General features: G+C 40.4%; 1 protein-coding gene across 1 annotated transcript in view; it reads right to left on the bottom strand.

The window, feature by feature from the left end:
* Nucleotides 1–8,323: 8,323 nt before the first annotated feature.
* tex264a (testis expressed 264, ER-phagy receptor a) overlaps nucleotides 8,324–18,967 on the bottom strand; it is a 68,063-nt gene continuing 57,419 nt past the window's right edge. Inside the window, exons 3-4 of the mRNA XM_070841521.1 lie at nucleotides 17,352–17,523; nucleotides 8,324–9,758 (exon numbers count right to left, since the gene is read on the bottom strand). Of these exons, the coding sequence (XP_070697622.1) occupies nucleotides 9,394–9,758; nucleotides 17,352–17,523 (537 nt within the window). The 3' untranslated portion in view covers nucleotides 8,324–9,393. The remainder of the gene's footprint in view (nucleotides 9,759–17,351; nucleotides 17,524–18,967) is intronic.

The following is an 18,967-nucleotide window of genomic DNA, read 5'->3' as shown; positions in this document are numbered from 1 at the left end:
AGTCTGATGCTTTAAAGACGTTTTTGATGCCTTCTTGCCGAACTGGGACATGCAGAGAGCTTAGTGCTGCAACTGGTGATTAGAGAAAAGCCAAAATTTCTCACATTTGAGGAATTTGCTGGGAGCAGCATTTTTTGGCACTTTTGTTTGATAGATTTCTTGAAATTAAAAGATCTTCCGCAGGCTACACGTAGGCGCATGTGAACAGGGATCAGTTGTAGATGTTTGTGTGGCTGTTTATTTTATACTTGTGCCCAAACCTTGTGTAAGTTTTTCTCTGTTTTGTTTTGAGACTGCCTGCATTTGGCGTGTATGTCCATATTGTGTTTTCAAGATTTGGGAGGTGTTGGTTACTCCTCTGCAACCTGCATTTATCTATAACACCCTTCTCTGTACAGGTTCACAGAGAAGTATATGTGCATCTTCGCAGAAGCGTAATTCCAGCTTTAAACAAGTAATTTCCTGTCGAGCAATTTACCGAATAATCGGATTGAACATCCTCAAAAGACACACATAGAACAACTGTACTCTGTTTTGTTTTGCAAGTGCATTTCCAAATAGATCACTGTAAACACAACTGATAGAGGAATGCCATCTTTAGTTTATTTAATCTGACCGTGACCTGTGTTTTAGGTAATTTGAGCTTCTCTGTGTTTGTCACCTTGCATTCACAATCCAAGCAACTTCTGGGAGGTCTTCTACCAACAGTTTAGAAATTGTACTTGTCTCAATATTAAAACACATTTTTACTTATTATCAAATCAAGTTTTTCTCACTCAACCACTGTGGAGTTACTCATAATGAATTAATGATTGAAACAGTAGCAAACATGCTACTTAAAGCAGTAGCACAGTGAAGTGCTTCATCTTATGTAACTGGTAGGCTGAAGATAGATGACTACTAAGATGATCTATAGAATACAGCGACAGCAGAAAAGATATTTACACGAAATCCTGCATGGATGATCTCTGAACACCACTCAGAGGCAACATAGCACCAAGCATTTGAATCGAGTTCAGTTAATTTTGCAGGAAAGACGGGCAACAATGAGATGTCCACCAAAAATACAACTGCTGACCTTTTCTGATAAGGTCATTTATACAATTAGCAATGTGAGAGTGAGGAGGTATTTTTGAGTAGCAGCTACTGCAATTAAGAGGACATGAATCAATTTACTGTCACTCAGCTGTGCTCACATTCAGTTGAGGCAGTCAGTAAAGGGGAAACGAACCTCATATTCAGTACCTGATTATCATACAATCTATCTTTATTCTATGTGTGCTTTTAAGCTGCCGTATTACAAACAGCTTGCCCCATCTTTCAAAACTGACTTGTGTCGCACCTCCCCCCTTCCATCTCCTCCTGTTTCTTCACCTGTAAAGAGGGAATCCCTTGCATGTGTTCGCCTCCCAGGAGCCCCATTCTGCCTTCCTCATCAAACATTCATCCTCTCTCTTTGTCTCTCAGAGATCATTACTGCCAGGCCTACGATTGGCCGCAACGCAGTGATGGATGAATGGTGCTTTTGTTTCAGAGGTTTTATTGTATCTTTGCATTATTCATCACCACGCCATCACACTGTTAAAAGAAAGTGGCCTAAAACACCCTTTTTTTGGGGGGGAAATCATTAGAAGTGCTGTTCCTGGACAGACAGTTGATATTAACGAGGGAATTAGGGTTACGTTTTCTAAAATGTGACGAGATGACAGCTCATGGTTAAGTTATGTTAACTAGTTAACTAAAGTTAACTAAAAAGAACAATATCCCAGAGCAGTAAGCAGTGTTTTTAAATAGATGCTTCAGTTTCTCTTGATTTAGCTCTTGCTTTGGCAAAATGATGGTTTCATTGCAGTCAGACAAAGTCGTGATATTCTTTGAAGGGGATTAGCACCATGCAAGATTTCACACTGGCATTTCCGTCTGTATTTCAGGAAGTCATTGTATTCTCGTCCCATTTTTTTCCTGATGATATTATCTGTTAACGATCAACTATTGACTAACACTCAAATAAATTTGGGATCTTTTTTCCCTCAGCATTTCTGTTTATTTGATTGCGAGACGAACAAAAAGTACAGAGGCGTATTCTTCAAAGCCCCAGAAAACTTAGTTTCAAATCCAAATCGGCCTGAAGACACAAGCAAACAACTCACAACTGTCGTCATATTTTGATTAAAATGATGCTAAATACTGATTTGTGCACGGAACCAGTTAAGAGTTAAAAAGTTAATATTCTCCAGCACTTAATTTCAGGTAAGAAGTGATTTGTTTTCTGTTTTTAACAACATAATCATAAGGCTAAAATGTCTGCCTGACACGAACAATAACAAACAGTAACTTAAACCTGAGAAATGCGGCGCTGAAACCCCACAGCAGTGACCACTTGTCACCAGAATGCCGATAAAAAGAGGAGCTTGATGTTTTAATGCAGTGGTTAATAGTGGGTCAAGACCCCCTACAAGGGGTGAATCTAGTGGGTTACAAGATGATTTCCCAAGACAGAAATAAAGAAAAAAACTGGGGAGAATTGCTCCAACTGAGCTGCTAATAATTTATAGATAACCTATGAAAAGAGGTTGCATGGAGATATCGCTTAATAATCAGGCATCACAAGCAAAAGAAGAAAAAAAAAAAAAAGGTTAGGAGCCACATATTTAATGCATCAATTTTGTGTCTCAAAACATCACAGATGTAGCTTTAGGACAGTTTAAATGCTCTCATCAACAGCAGATCAGCTGCCACCACTTAGATGGTTCAAGACATTTTCTTTTAAGTACATTAGCAGCGTGAGAAGTAAAGAGAGCCTGAGCTCCACTGACTTGACAGTAAAAGTATTATCAAGCAACTGCCTGTCAATAATCTATCAACGATAGAGGATGTTTGGGGCACAAAGCCAACCATACTTTTAATCTTTCGGGTTCAAAATATACTAAATTAATGACAAACCACACATCCATGGTTAATCCACAAATAGGAAAGCACTCAGTTTATTGTCCCAAGTATTTTTTTTTATTAAACCTACTCTTTCAAGTGCTACTAATCCTCTTAGTATCACAGAAGTCAGGATTTATTGTTGTAAGAGTTGCAGGCAAAAGAACACGGCAACAGTTCATTATAACTCACAATTAAAATTATTGATGCAGCTGACCTAGGGCTCACCTAGGAACCTCCCATTCATACAAGAATGCAAAATAGGAGTGAGTCATCTGCAGTCAGTGCTGCAGTTAATGTTAATCTGAGAATCATGCACACATCGTTAATTAATTGGAAGCTTCTCTATGCTTTCACTTGAGTAAATCCATGCATACATCTTTCTACTTGAATAGAGACCTACAGAACGAACGCTGCGTCTTCTTGGTTTCATGTGTGATTCAACCACGATTTTATCAGGATCGCATCGTCAGTGAGCAAGACTTTGGTTAAAACGTGCACATGGAAAATGTTGCATGTTCATTCTGCACATCTGAAATTAGGGACAGGACTCACAAGTGTGTCTTTTTAGCAGTAGAGCTGATGTGCTATTAGTTGTCAGATTATAGGCACAGTAATACCTACATTTACAATAGTGCGGAGAGACATTAAATATTTCATTTAACAGATGTTATGGGCATCAGGTGTACAGTATAGACCTGGCTTTATGTTGATGATACTGGCGGACATCCAACTGCCAACCTTACTAGCACGTGTATGTGAATGTGTGTGTGCATATGTATGAGTGAGTAAGTGCATGACCATAAGGAAGACTGAGCTATTAAGCTTTCTTTTTGATAGGATCTGAGTGATTCATCATCCTGGAATTTAATCACTGATAGCTAGCAGCTAATACAACCCACAAGGAGCCACTTTAAAAAGTTTTTAAAGGAGCTTTTTGTAATAACAGACTCCACTTTCCTGTACTAGAGGGATGCAGGCTTCCACGTTAAGTTATTACGAGTTAACACATCAGAGAAAACGCCTTTGCTGCTTTGGTATCTCTTTGCAGATAATGACTCATTTTTGCATTGTTTGTTCCAAAACACTTCCACGCTGCTACCCGGCTCTGGTCGTCCAGCTGTCAAAGTAATTAACAGGGCCCCCCTGCCTCGTGTTTTGCACTGCCAGCGAGTCCCCTCAGCATCAAGCCCACAGTAACAGGTGAGGCAGAGTGCATTCAGGGCTGAGCTGTGGAGGGGGCACAGGTCAGACAGCCTCACCTCCTCCTGCTACGTTTTGTTTCTGGATTCAGATGATGGCGGTGGAGCATGGTCTTCTCCAGTTAACCATGACCTGAATAATTTACTGTAATCAGCATCTTCAACTGTGATCGCTGGGCTCGCACATCATTTCAGATTCTTACAGGAGGGGGATTCACAAATATGCTTTAACTCCATTACGTGAGAAATTCGGATAAAGCTTCTAATGTTCAATCAAACATTTCACTGATAATTCATTTTGAGTCTGTTAGAATCTCTGTGTTGAAAGAGCTGATTATACTGCACTCCGATGGGGTTCCTTTTCTATTGTGTTTTATCTGCTGAACATGCAGCACAGATGCCCCTGGGACTGCAGGAAGCATCCACAGTACATTTTTGCTTCCCTTAATGACTTTGTCCAATGTTAGCGACTCAGCCTCTAAACATCTGCACCTTGGAGTATTCATTCCTATTCCTTAGATCTTTAAAAATGTGCTTTAAACATCTGATTGCATGATAATCAAATAAATATACAGAATCTATCAATACATCCTGCAATGTACAACAGTATGAGGTTAACCTGCACTGATGTGGTTATATCAGTTTGGACTAGTATTTTGATAGGAGAGGAAAAAGGCATTAATGGTAAGTATTAAATAAAATAACTATATATTTTCTGAGCATATTGTAGCAGGAGAATCAAACCCTGTGAACAGTGTTTGTGGAGATCATCACGTTCTTCCCTCCAACACCCTGTGGCACACCAACTAATTCTCAAGTTTCTAATTCTCGACTTTCTCGGCAATGCTTCTCACTTTTTTTTTTTTTTCTTTTTTTTAATCTCAATCACACAAAGTGATTTTACCAAACGAGTGAGATTGGAGACATGGCTGCTGCAACGCCTGTTTAGCAGTTTGCCAGCAGCCTCGCACATGTGGAAGGATGTGCAGCAAGTAGACATGGATGCAGCCAGAGATGTGGTGGTGGTGGTGGTGGTGGTCAACAACAAGGAGGTGAAACTGTGCTCATCGTGCGATAAACAACCGCCACTGTCAACAAAAACAAATAACGGCATCGCCAGAAATTATGCAAATTACGCACTCATGTATTTTTGCATCCCCTCTTTGTTTATATCACACGAATATCTCAATACTTGAAGTTATTTTTCAACACATCCACAATTAAAAAAAAAAAAAAAAAAAAAAGGTGAGGTCAACTCTAAAATGCCTTCAAACCGGAATTACGTGATCAACAGCTTGCAGAAGTTCACAAAATTGCGCCTTAAGACATTTAACGCGCAAACCGGTGGAGACAAAAACACGCACAGGCAGCCCGCAGAGCATCTCTTACCTGCGCGGGGTTCCTCAGTTTCCAGCGCTGCCGTGCGGGGAACGGATCGCGTAAACCCAGCGCATCATCCTTTGCGGCAGTGTTGACTTTTAACAAGCAGCGCCGGGGAGGCGAGCGAAAGGAGGCGCTGCCTGAAGTTTGAGCCGGGAGCTGTCCGCGGTGCTGAAAACCCCCCCACAGCCACACGACGAGCCGCAGGACCCCTGGAGCTCTGATCCCAAAGTCACATCTCCTAAAACACGCTTAAAACAAACGCAACTGACGCCCACTTCATTGCTCTGTGTGATTTCTAAAAAAAAAAAAAAAGAAAAAGAAAAAAAAAAAGGCGTTTCACTTTTCTGGAGCGTCTACTGAGGAGAAATGTGAATTTAAAGAACAACCTAGAAGAAAAATGGTGCGTTTATGAGTCCGATGTGATGCCAGATTACCTGCTTTACAAATCTGGCAATCGAGACTCAAAGTTTGAAATTCTACCTGTTACTCGAGCAGCAGGATGTGCAAAAAAAAAAAATCTTCCGTGACAATATTCATCAGAGGTGATCTTGCTGCAGATGAGCCACCAGCTCGGGAGAGCCTCAACTCTCAGAGGGTTTGGACACTTGAACAAAGGCGCAGTTGCTCCACGCATGAACAGTCGTGGAAATAGCCTGTGTCGTCGCAACTATGCCAAATTAACATTATGTAATTTGGAGCGTAATGGGAAAGATTTTCTCTCAAGCCGCTTTGTTCTGGTTATAAAGCTGCTGGATCGGATGTGGAGATCAGTGGGGAGAAGGTTTAAGAGTCGCCCCCTATTTGTTCAGGCGGCTGGGGGAGGAGGGGGGTGGGTTGTTGGAGGGAGGGCGGGGGTACAGTATGTTAAAATAACGATTCTTTGGAGACTGCTTATCTTCAGCAGTGTTTTTTCTTTTTTTTTTTGGAACCAGCAAAACAAGTTGTGACAGGGCACGAGAGTGTGTGAGGTCAGTCCCAGATGGCACAGTGATGGGAGATGTGCTTTGAAAGGAGGAAGGGGGGGGGCCGACCCTTTCCTCCCTCCTGCCAAAAGCTGCTTCAGACACGCAATGGTCGGCATCTAAATTTGTTTGCTGAGACATCTCCCACCATCTCTCTGCGCCTGCGATGTAATGAAATTAATAATTGACATCATGGGAAGGCAATAACCTCCATGGCCCCAAAGATGCATGACATCTCTGTGGGTGTCATCCATCTGTCCCTGCAGACTGATTACACCTCCACCGGCAGCACAGGCACCTCTCTCTTGGTTAGTCTAATCTCAAAATAAAGTGCTACCAATAGACTGTTAGGTGGGATGATGAAAACCGTGGTAGCTGTCATTCCTCCCTGGGTCTGAGCATGAACTACCAAGGCGACGTGTTTTTCTTAAGAGACGATGCTTCATTTCTACACTGCAGACAGAACGATATAAAGATGGGGGTCAAATTAAAGGCAGCATGAGGTGTTGCTCAAACACAAGTCGCAAGAACGGAAGTCTCCACGACTCTGAACACATTGTTACACAAGATGCGCCGCCTCATTTGGCGTTTTGGTGATGGTGGTGGAAAGCGGTGCTCAACACATTAAGTCCAAAATCTCCCATAGGTGTTCATCTGGGTTGATATCCGGTGAATGCGAATGCCTCATCAGTGAACCCTGTGTGGAAGCATCAACATTTATTATTATTACTTTAGTGTATCTCATGGATTGTGTTCTACTCTGCACCTCGGAGAACTTTTATGCTGATAACAAAAACAAACATCATTGATAAGGATCCTTTGAATTACTTTTTAGATATTGGTGACCCAAGGTATGCACTGAGCTGGACATGTTATAGATGAAAAATAAAACGTGTCTCCATTGGAAAGAAATGTGAAAAAGTTTCTAAATCAGCAAAATGATCATTTGATATATCTTCACTACATTATACAGTGCTATAAGCCAATAATCACCATTGTGTGGGTCTGACCAGGAGCAGGAAGCACTTCTTCTTCTCTTGATAGTGTATTAATCAGTAAAAATAACCGTCCACTATGGTGTTAGATTCGAATGAAAACATCTGTACTTATAGGTCATGATGCTCATTAAGGCTGGCTAAAGAACACGTGTCTATCAAACATCAATAGTCTGCTGGAGCCTGTTCCTTCTCCTCTGCTGTACACACAGCTGATGAAATAAATTGCGACACAAATGCCAAACCACTCATTCAAATTCTGATCAGATCAATGCAGCTCCCGCTAAGGTGACAGAATGCAGATACAATAACATTTTGTAATAATGTTTAGTGTTTGTGCCTCCCAAGCGTACCCAAACTTGTATTATTTTGTGCTCATTTGTTTAAAAGAGTGCCACGGCTTTGCAGCTTTTCTTAATTTGCTCTACTTGCAGTGGAGAAATAGCCCACGTTATTCCATTATTAGGCTCTTGAACGTTTCTCTTTTATTCAGCTTTTGAATCCCACGTCTGTACCTTTCCAAAAGAAGCAGGCAGTCATTACAATATGAACCCACGAAAGCAGCCTGTGCTTAAAAGAGAGCTTAATAAGTTATTAGGCACTTATCAATAACTATTGAACAACAATGTGTCCCACTGCTGCAAACTGTGTTACAGCTCTTCGTCTCTGTTGGGAAGTAAAAATGGGTAAGAATTGTCCTCAGAGTAGAGAAGTAATGGTGTGGCTTTGCGTTATAAACCTTAAAACTGGGGCTGTTTTCTAGAGAAACCTGTATAGAATACACAGTATATAAGCAATAAAATCTATGCAGAATTCATTCCTGTCAACTGAACTTTTCATTTGAAAATTTTATTATAGACAGAAAGACACCACCATGGCAATGTGCTGTACATTATATCCAATGTTTCACAGCACCAACAACCTACAAACATGTCACAACTAGTCTCTGGAAGTGAGCGAACTTTGGCTACAAACAGAACTGTAGATAAACTATAGAAGAGAACATTACGTTAAAAAACTAAAGCAATTATCTGAGAGCAGAGGTACAATAAAATGTTCTGTACAGTATCCAAGGGAGAGAAAGTTTACGTCTCTAAATTGCATTTTAAATCCCAGTCCTGGTGACTTAGATGCTTCTGTGATGTTACTTTACAACTGCAAATCCTCACTGGTGTTGATGAAAGTTTCTTCTCTGTCTCGGACTTCAAAACTTCCCCTGTGTGATATTTTCCGCACTGGAAAAAAAAAAAAAAAGCCAATAACACAATGAAAAGGGTCCATTAAAATGTTCTACGGCATTAGCTCCTGCACATTTTCACCTCATCGTTACTGAATATTAAGACACCAAAGTCAGGAAATGCACACAAACACGTGACATGAAATTCCTCGGGACACGACCTTCGAAGTTGGGCACAATATCAACTGTCACACATGGGGAAAATTTATGCCGTATGATGATCCAGGGTAGCCGACGTCTGTGTCTTTCCTTTGATGTTAATCTCAAACTGAAGTGTCACTTCTAATCTCAACAGGAATGGTGGCGTTTCGCATAAGATTACTGCTCGACATGAAATATAGAATTGAACAGATCTCACTTCTAATTTGCCGCACACCATGCGTGGAGAAAATTAGGTTTACTCAAGAGGGCTTAACCCTATGGGGCTCTCTGGTGTTCTGTCCTGGCAGACTTTAAATACGGGCTCAGGAATTATTCTTAAAAATCAGATTACAGTATAACAAAAAGTACAGGCTTTAAAAAGAGGAATTAGAAGGCGCAGAAACACGGTATGTTGGTCATGGCATGAACAGATTTAGATCCACCAACAAGATTACATGACAGATAACCAGCAACGGTAACAACTGAGAAACTCTCTAGCACGCCAGTGTTACACGGCCCCCTCCCTTATCTCTTCAGCATCCTCCCTACTCCTCTCCGTCCCCCAAGGGCTCCTTCTTCGCAGCCGCCTGTTCAACTGCTTCTGTAGCTGCATCATCACCCTCGCGGACCTCCTCCTCCTTTTCCTCTTGCATCTCTTCCTTCTCTTCTCCCTCCTCCTGCACCTCCTGATCCATGTCGAGCTCTTCAAAGGACGAGCCGCTGCCCATAGACTCATTGGAGCCTCTGTCGCTGTGGTCCCTGTGCTTAATGTCTTCGTTTACATCCATCACGTCCCTCAGAGGCAGGGAGGAGGCCAGGGAGGCGGCTGTGGAGGCAGCCAGGGACGTCTCTCTGCTGTCCCAGGGCACGCCGCCGCTCACTGAGCTCACATCACTGTGGGAGTCTGCACCTGCAATGACACGGGAAAGACCCCCCCAGATAAGAGACGTTCTGTGAGAGTGCAAAACCAGACTGACAAACTGGAATTATTACAGTTCACGGAAACTCAATTAGAGCGAACCACAGGTGTTTGTGTGCTGACCTTTTATTAGCTAAAATGTTGGACTTACGGTGCAGGATTTATCTGGGTGGCACTATAAGGAAGTCACTCCTAAAGTTTAAAAACCCTATATGGTTACCGCACGATATTTGTCCTACATTAGAGAAATGTTTGGAAATGGCCATTTAGACGTTTGGTTAAACTTTGGTGGTTGGTATTTCTGCTCATTGATCTTTTGAGACCCTTTAAGAAGTTGAAAGAAAGAAAATGTCAAAAGAGAAATTAGGGAGAACCATGATATTTTGTTAAGACACACTGTACAGAGGTCTATAACAGCTAAATGGCATGAAACACAAACTGCTGAGCATCGTGTGAATTAGTCTGAAAAGGTATTTAGTCATAAAGCACAAATGGACAAATGAACGTGTTGATCCAATGATGGTTCTAGATGAAAATTCAGAGGATCTCCAGTTGTTGCAATCCATCCTTTGGGACCATGAGTTTGGCTAAATTTCATGACGATCCACCCAGTAGTTACAAAGACATTTTACTGAAAACGTCAAACGTCAGCCTCATGTTGGCTTTACAGGAAAGGTCAGGGATCCCCACAGTCATTAGTATAAACTGTCTAGGTAACATGAAATTTTGTACCAATTCATGTAGTAGATATTGAAACATTTCACAGTAAAAACTTGCTGTGGGCGCTGGAGTCAGGGAAGTCATTAGGGTTCATCCACTTGGGATGATGAATATCTGTACATCCATTACAAACAATCCATCCAATAGTTGTTGAGATATTTCATTAAAAACAAAAAAATGTCAACTTCATTGTGGAGATGTTAGATTCTGCACTGACAGACTGCCACACAGAAATTGCCATATAGAGCCAGGCCACCAGCTAAAACCCATAAATTCTTACAAATACATGAAATTTCTGTTTTTATATAGAAACAAAGGTTAGTACTTTAACTTAACTTTAATATCATGCAAAACCTCATCAAATTTTTAATTATCTGCCATCCTTTGATCACAGTTGAGCGAGATAACGTTACGAAACTTCTGATTCCCTTAAAAATTCACCAAGATCTGTCTCAGAGAAATGTAAGTTAATACTTTATTATAATGGTGCCAGCCCCACTTCCTTCAGCTTGAACCTGGTTATTAAAGCTCAAGAGTCTCTGTGCCATCTGAGCTCAGCAGATTATCATTGTTAAAGAGAGATCTTTTATTTAAACTCAAAGACCACTCATTACTTGCATCTAATTTCCCATTGATTGTGCTTCCGTGCAGCCGACTACAGCTTTGCAGGGAGACAACGTTCTCGCTGCTGCCATCAGCTGCGCAGAACACATATCTATAGTCATCCTGAAGAACGACCATTAGCTTAATTGATGGAGATTTCCTCACCCACATATCAGCTTGCTAATGCTTGTGGACTAAACCTGATTCTAATTGGCCTTTACTCTATGATTCTCTGTGAACCAATAGACATTCATTATCTCCTACTACTGTTTGTGTGTTTTACCACAAACCAGAAGATAAATATTGTAATGAGTGCAATAGTTAGTAGAAGCATAGTAATTGCAGACAAAGCCAGTGGTGCAAAAATCTTACGGGCTGAATACATTTGTGTCCAACAATCAAAGGTTCACAAAAAGAAAAGCATCTGGTAGGTCAAAGTTAAAATATGACACAACTGAAAAGAGGGAGCCAAGTGAAAGATATTGTTGCTTAGACTGCCTAAAACTACAAATGAAAATAGGAATCAAGACATATAAATATAAGAGGCACATCACGTCTCCCACCCACACAACAAATATTACTCAGTGAGCTTCCCACTGTCGGCCTTCCAGAAGAGACTTCAGAGGAAAAAAAAAAAAGAATGCAAGAAAAATTCAGAATAAAAACATGTAGAAATGTATAAATATTCTTTTGTTTTTCAACTGTGAAAACTGTGTGCGTGAAGAATGACTCATCTTCTGCCAAAATTTCCTCTGCAAAAACCAGATGCCACTCTTTAATTCTATTATTCTAGGTGAAAGTTTTTCCACTGTATGACTGTGTTGTTGGATTATTTTTGAGAAGTTTGTCTCTCTTGTTCTTATGCAACGCACTGACGCTTTTCATGTTTTCGTGCGGACTTCAACAGCCTCCATGTAAAAATGTCTTCCACGTATAAAATCTAACTTGGGCTGACTCGACAATCCCACAGGACACTAAAACACTATTGTCCGAGCTATTTTCCTGCTGCTTTCACACTCCAAATAAATCTCATCCACACATCAAAGCGTGTTTGCACTAAATGTGTCATCGGGGACCCAAATACAATAAACAGGGAGTCTCGCTGAGGTCAGTCTTTCCTTTTCATTCATTCGAATCTCAACATCGCTCAGAAATCTAATTATCACATCCAGCGGATCTGATCCTGTCTGCAGTGAAGAATATCATATAAGGGAAGTCCATTTAGGTTATTTATAATATCCATTTAAGGAGTCTGTTGATTAGCAGGTCCAAACAAAACCACGGGGAATGGGTTTCCGTGGAACAGGTCCAGTGTGAGTGTCATGTGACGGAGAGGTATTGCATTAAAGATAATATAGATGAGTGTACAGTATGTGGTGATTTATATTTCATTTACATGTTGCAGTAAAAGGATTTTTCCATCGAGACTTGTTTTACAATACAAGGAATTTTATGGGAAATAATGGGTCTATTTAGGGTAATTGGGTGGACAGCCCCCCAAGGAAGAGCCTCAACACACTGGACTACTTTCACCTCCCTACAACTGCAAGCAAGTCCTGAAATTGGTACCCTGGTTGAAACCAGCCAGCTGCGCCTCTGAAAGTCTTTTAGATAACATTTGCCTAAATTAGTTGCTAAATTGGGCCCATTGGGATTATTAGCACAGAATCAAGGTCTTGTTCTTCAAACTGAAACAGAGGAGAGTTTTTTTTTTTTTTTACAGAGGTAATTAGACACAGACAGAGTTTAGGCATGATGAGAGTTTGGAGAATCAGAGTCGAAGTGAATGGCGAGAAAAGTGTGACAATATAGTACATAAACAGAAGTTAAGATGTGATACAGTAGATGGATCTTGTTTACAAATGAGGGCTGGGAGGAGGAAGCATTTAAGGTTTAAAATAGTAAAATATGTTCCGTGCAGTTGTATGTCAGCAAAAAGTGTGTTTCTCAAAGTAAACAGTGTAATATAACAGAAAAGGCCTCATGTTCATATTAGAACAGGTAAGTTTCCAACCAAAATTTAAGGCTCATTATAACCAAAATAACAAAGAGAAAATGCATTTCCATCCGCTGCTGTTGTGTGAATATTAGACGTTCGACGCAACAACATCAACAGTTGGTGTTACTAAGTCTCCAGTCAGATGCCATTAAACTTCTGCATAAGAACCAAAGAGATCATGTCATTAAAACAGTGCCAGTCAAACCTCAAGTGAACGACATGGAAAACATGATGGAAACATGGCATCAATGTTTTCGACATGTGTTAATTTGAGAAAGGTTACAGTCTCCTCATTCGTCCACATGGATCTGATGTTTCCATCTGCCACCATTTCTCGTCTCGTCTCAGTGGACGACATTGTCTTTGTACAGAAAGTCAAAAAAAAAAGAAAAGAAATTAGGATGTACATGAGGCATGCGTCCACTGAGTACATGCCTCGTGTACATCCTAATTTATTTCCTGTTTCCAGTGCACTGTATCACGCTTTGCTTTCATTGATTCGCCAACTTTTCCACCTCAGCCTTAGTCAATAGGGTTAGGGCTTGCATCGCATTTAAAATCGAAATGCAGCCACCTCAGATTGCAAGAGAAACACATTTATTGAGCATTATTTGCTAATGATGTGTCAATTATACAGTGATTGCAAGAAATAGACATTGAGTAAAGGTGTGTATACAATTACAAATTTCAAATTTGTTAAGAAGTCTATGAAGCATGACATATTTTGAAATGTTGTACCTTCACTGTGTTCAATAAGTCCCCTGTGGCTTCCTGTGATGAAGTAAGCATTTATCAGTGGTATAAATGGTATAAAAATGAAGCTCACTGGTCCGTTTTAGACTACGGCTGGTTTGTGTCCTCGAAAGCTGCAGTGATCACCAGATTACCATTAAAGTGTTTTCATTTTGTTCGAGTGTTTCCTGCTACCAGTGTGCTGTGATGGTAGAAGCAGGACAAATGTTAGGGCGCAGTCAGAGTTTATGGTCAAGACGGTCTATAATGTGGATGGTGGAGTTAAAGAATGAAAAGTCGAAGGCAATCTCCCAGGTGCCAGAGCGGGATTTCCACAGCTGGGTTGTCAGACAAAGCTTAGCTCCACGGATTGATCTGTCTCTCATTAAGAAAGCTCAGCTGTGCCTGGGACCGAGAACATAAAAACACACACACACACACACACACACACACACACACACACACACACACAAACACTTTGTTTTGAACAGTCTCCATTTCTGATAGTGGCTACAGATATACCAGCCATGACGTAGATGTCATTCATACACCCTCACACCTGCCTTCTTCTCTCACAACATACAATACGTATCCTGACAGTACAAACGTTGAACACTTCAGAAAATGAACACTTCACCAAGAACACCAGTTTCATCTGATGAAAAATAAAATCTGATTTAAAATCATTCAACAAAACTTTCCGAAGAAACAACCAAGATTAGTTTATGTCTCTCTTTTTTTTTTTTTTACAAGTGGGCACTTCAAAAACACAATTTACAGTGGAGCGGTGTCACTACGTCCTCAAAGTCTATTTATGTTTCTGCTACCACCAATCACACAATAGCTCCTTCTCAGGTCTCTTTGTGAACAATAGAGGCCACGAGTGTTTCAAAGGGAGCATAAAAAGAATCGCAATTCTTTGAACAGAGTCTAAAGAATATGTGATGTTTTTGTAGCCAATCATCTGTAGTGTGATACCAGAGAACCTGCAGTTGACTTTCACCATGAGATGTCTTAGTACTGCAGTCAGTGTTTTTAGTTTAAAGAAATGGGAAACTTTTATCAGGATATTACTTTTGCTCTCCACAGTTAACTGGCAGCTCTCTATGCTTCCTGTAGATCCACTTCTAGAGCAAAGGGCAGTAAACAGTAAACTCTCATTAGGCACATCAGCCCGTTCACTCCAGACCATCTGGACCATCATCTCTATTATGATCTTGTTTAATTTTCTTTTTTCACTTCTTTTACATTAGATTCCTTTGTTTGGTAAGGCCTGAAGATGTACCCTGATTAACGAGATTATGGATGATTAGGGGTTTTGAGAAATGATTCACTTAATAATGATTTTTTGTTTAATGCTGTGATGATCTGATTTGTAATATTTTCTAATATAGAAGAAACCACTGATAAATTGTTGGAACAGCTTGCGAATGTGTACCAGGGCCACTACCATCATCCACGTTTTTGACCAACCGTTGCTAACATTTGTATTATACTGCAGGAACTGTTTATTTTCACATCAGACACTTTCTGGAACTCTATGAGCAACCAGGCATCACTTCACTCTATTTTTCAGCATATTTTAGCCTACAAACACGTCTTACAACCGGTGCAAAGTGGCGCACAGTGCAGTGCAAGTGTCATTGCTAGTTTGAGGTGATGAGGTCAGGCAGCAGAAAGGGATTTCACCACTGACCAACAAAAACCTGCTCCAAAGCCAGTAGAGCAGTATTTTCCTGTTATTTAAAGGGTGCATTATTCAGATAGTAAGATGCGTCTACAGAGGGAGGTTCACAACACTTGTTACAGCAGACTGTACCGCTTGTCTGTAACAGACAACTGTTCGCTTTTCCAACTTGCTGAATTCGCCATTTAAATAGTAATGTGAATTTTTGCTTTTTTCATGGATAGTAATTTTTCATGTCGCTATTGTTTTTGTGATAAAGGTCTGTAGGTGATTAGCATTTCATAATCAGACAATTATTAAAAAGAAGAAGTTTTCATTGTACTTGCTAGCTAAAGACATGGTAGCTGGAATAAAGAAAAGACGTCAGGTCGGGCCTGGTTGTCTCACTGCTCTGAGGTCAGGTTGCCTCACCTGTGACATCCGTCAGATGTAATATTCATAATGAGTTGTTCAGAAACTGTGGCTTTAGATAAAAGCTAGAATATTTTCAACACTGAATTATAATTTGTAATGAAAAGTAAAAAGAAGACATTTACAAACAAATAATCATGATTCAAAGTTGTGGTTTTAAAAAAAGTAGACAAATACAATGAGCGTTATACCGATGGTGATGCTATTCACTTTAAAACTGATTTGGTGTCTCCATCTGAAAAAATGTTTAAAAAAAAAAAGCAAAAATTACACTTTTTTTTTTTTAACATCACATTTTTAGTTAACTCCCACTGATAATTATAGGGACAATTAACCCCATGATATATAAGAGTGTTTTTGATGGGAAGGGATATCCATTTCAACCCAAGATGTTAAGCTTCCCTCTAATGTAGGAATGATTATTGTAATATGTGCTGATGATGAGTAATTCACACAAAAATGTGACAACAGACCCCGGTCTCCCCCATATACTGGGAAAGAAAAACACAGTCATTAAAAGATGATAAAACATGTAAGATTTCATCTGAACTACCACACTGAACTGTTTCCTAGCACTTTAGTTTGTTCTTATTAACTTTTTCATTTGTCAGAAAACCAAGCAATAATCAAAACTTTGTCTCGGTCTGGTGATGCTGACAAACTAATTTAAAGTTGTGAATAGCCTTGACTCAACAGAATGTCAGTGGCTCCACAGCAGACGACTGTCTTGTTTCTGTGTGAACGGCTTTTACCCGTCCCAGGCAATGCCACTCTGCTTTCCAATCTGAACATGCAAAAACCTAATGTACAGTTTAAGATGTGTTAACAGGGGAGGTAACATGATCTAAGCTCAAGGTAGACAGCGCCTGATGTGCACCAGCCCACCTCCACCCACTCTGTCCCATCAGCCTCACACCATTTTCTTTCTCCGGTGATTTTTCCAGTGACAAAGCCGATGCTGCCACGGGTTCAACCTACAGGTCCAGCAAATTCGAAGGAGTAACAGCAGCAGAGTAGACATTGCACTTGAAGACACATACTTGCAGTGACAGAGCAATTACAGAGTCTCATATATCACATGTCCTCACTGATCAAGGGCAGGAGGGGAGTCACAGCAGCCTCTGCCAACATAAAAGTTACCACATATTTCCTGTTTGTTTGCTCCTGACTGACAGAAGCTGTAGTCTCAACAGAGCAGAAACCTGTGTTTCTATCAGCACGCTTCATTAGACTGAAATTAGATGACAAAACAAAATAACACAAAAGCCGACAGCCGTGTGATGAAATTGTCTTTGAAACTTTTTAAACAAAAGGAGATTTGTTTTACACCATCATCAAACGCCGAGAATTACGTTATTTGGGAGAGATCTTTAGCCGACGCTGTCAATTATTTCCGAATAAGAGCTCAACAGCACCAACAGCGTTAGATTACCTGTAATGTCAGTGCCTCTGTCCTCGTCAGAGTCCTCTTCTTTAACGTCTGTTTTAACCTCCTCCTTCATCTCTGGAACGAAGAAGTCTGTCTGGCGAGACAGTGGAACCATATAGTTGATGACATCGGTGTTACAGACCTCAATAGTTGGGAATGCACACAGCTTCCTCTCCTGTGAAAACAAAAGAGACAAAGAGGACAGTTAGATGTATAACACGAGGCATCGCCGTGCAAAAAAGTTAAGCCCGAATATCAGCTGACGTTTTGTGCTGGGATTGGAAGGACAAAGAAACAAGCATGTAAGTTATTATAAAATGCGACCAGCTTATATGAATAAACATTCGTGACAGTGTATTTTGAAAAGCTCTCCTACTCTGCTTCATATTCACACACACTTGAGATTACAATAATTACATCCTCATGTTCATCAATTCCGAACAACTGAACAGCTTTACAGCGTCACCACCACCATGTTTCTGTTATTACCGTTTATATCAAACTAAGCTGGTCATCTGTTCTGTATCTGCACATTTTGTGGGGGTTTGTATTTTTTGAAATGATCGTTTGTTTTGTAGCACATAGATCGCTGAGTGCAATTTCAAAACACTCAAAGGCGTCATAAAATTCACTGTTAAATCTTTTCTGTCAATACCTCTCACTCCAAACTTGAAACATGACCACAGTAAAGTAAACGACACGATAAAGAGCCGTGACAGACCTACCGACAGTACAGCAGGAGATTTTTATTCTGCTAAAAACTAGGAAAGAAAATATGGATGAACGTAGATTACTCTGATGTTCTTAACTCTTCAAAGTCTCAGACCGCCCGTCGGCGTCAAAGACACAAACACAAAGAAAGCAAGCTAATCAGTTTTAATGGGAAACACAAAGGTAAAATGAAAAGTAGTAAAAAAAACAGCCATTTTACCCCAAGACTCTGGAGGGTTAAATGGGCAGAATACCTCGGCAAAGCAGAGAATATCTGATGTAAAAAAAAGCAAAAACAGAAGAAATCTGTAAGGGGGCAGATACTTTTTCACACCACTGTATGTGGCTTTAAAATGCCTTAACTTTGCTGACATAACATTATGTCTTTGACACATTAATATGAATACGCCCTCCCATGTGAGTCCATTAAAGTTGCATTACCTTCCACATCTATGTGTCTGCATTTGCACCCTCCAGTGGTGTGTGCAGAAAGTGGCGGCTTTATAAATATTATACCATATTTTCTCTAAAGAGGACATTAGTCTTGCATAATTTTGCCTTATGCTTTTATATAGTTCTCAGGGGACTGCAGAGATGTGAGCTCTCTACTGGGTCATGGGAGTGCAGCTGGAGGAGGCCTGGGTGAGCTGCACAGGCCGGCCTCAGCTATGATCGGTTGCAAAGTGATAGATGAATGTTTTAGTACGAGAGACCGTGCAGGGATACGAGACCAAAATGGCTTGACAGCAGATTAAACTCAAGCAGTGCAAGTCCCTCAAAATCAAACTGATAAACAGGCACAGCTTTACTTTGCTGTTTTTCTGTCATTGTTAGCAAACAGTGGCCGAGTAGCAAGTACCTTAAAATTGTACTTAAGTAAAGTACGATGTTCATTTCCATCAGTAATA

The sequence above is a fragment of the Pempheris klunzingeri genome, chromosome 2 (assembly GCF_042242105.1).
Source record: "Pempheris klunzingeri isolate RE-2024b chromosome 2, fPemKlu1.hap1, whole genome shotgun sequence".
Classification (NCBI taxonomy): domain Eukaryota; kingdom Metazoa; phylum Chordata; class Actinopteri; order Acropomatiformes; family Pempheridae; genus Pempheris; species Pempheris klunzingeri.
This window is presented reverse-complemented; position numbering and strand designations above follow the sequence as displayed.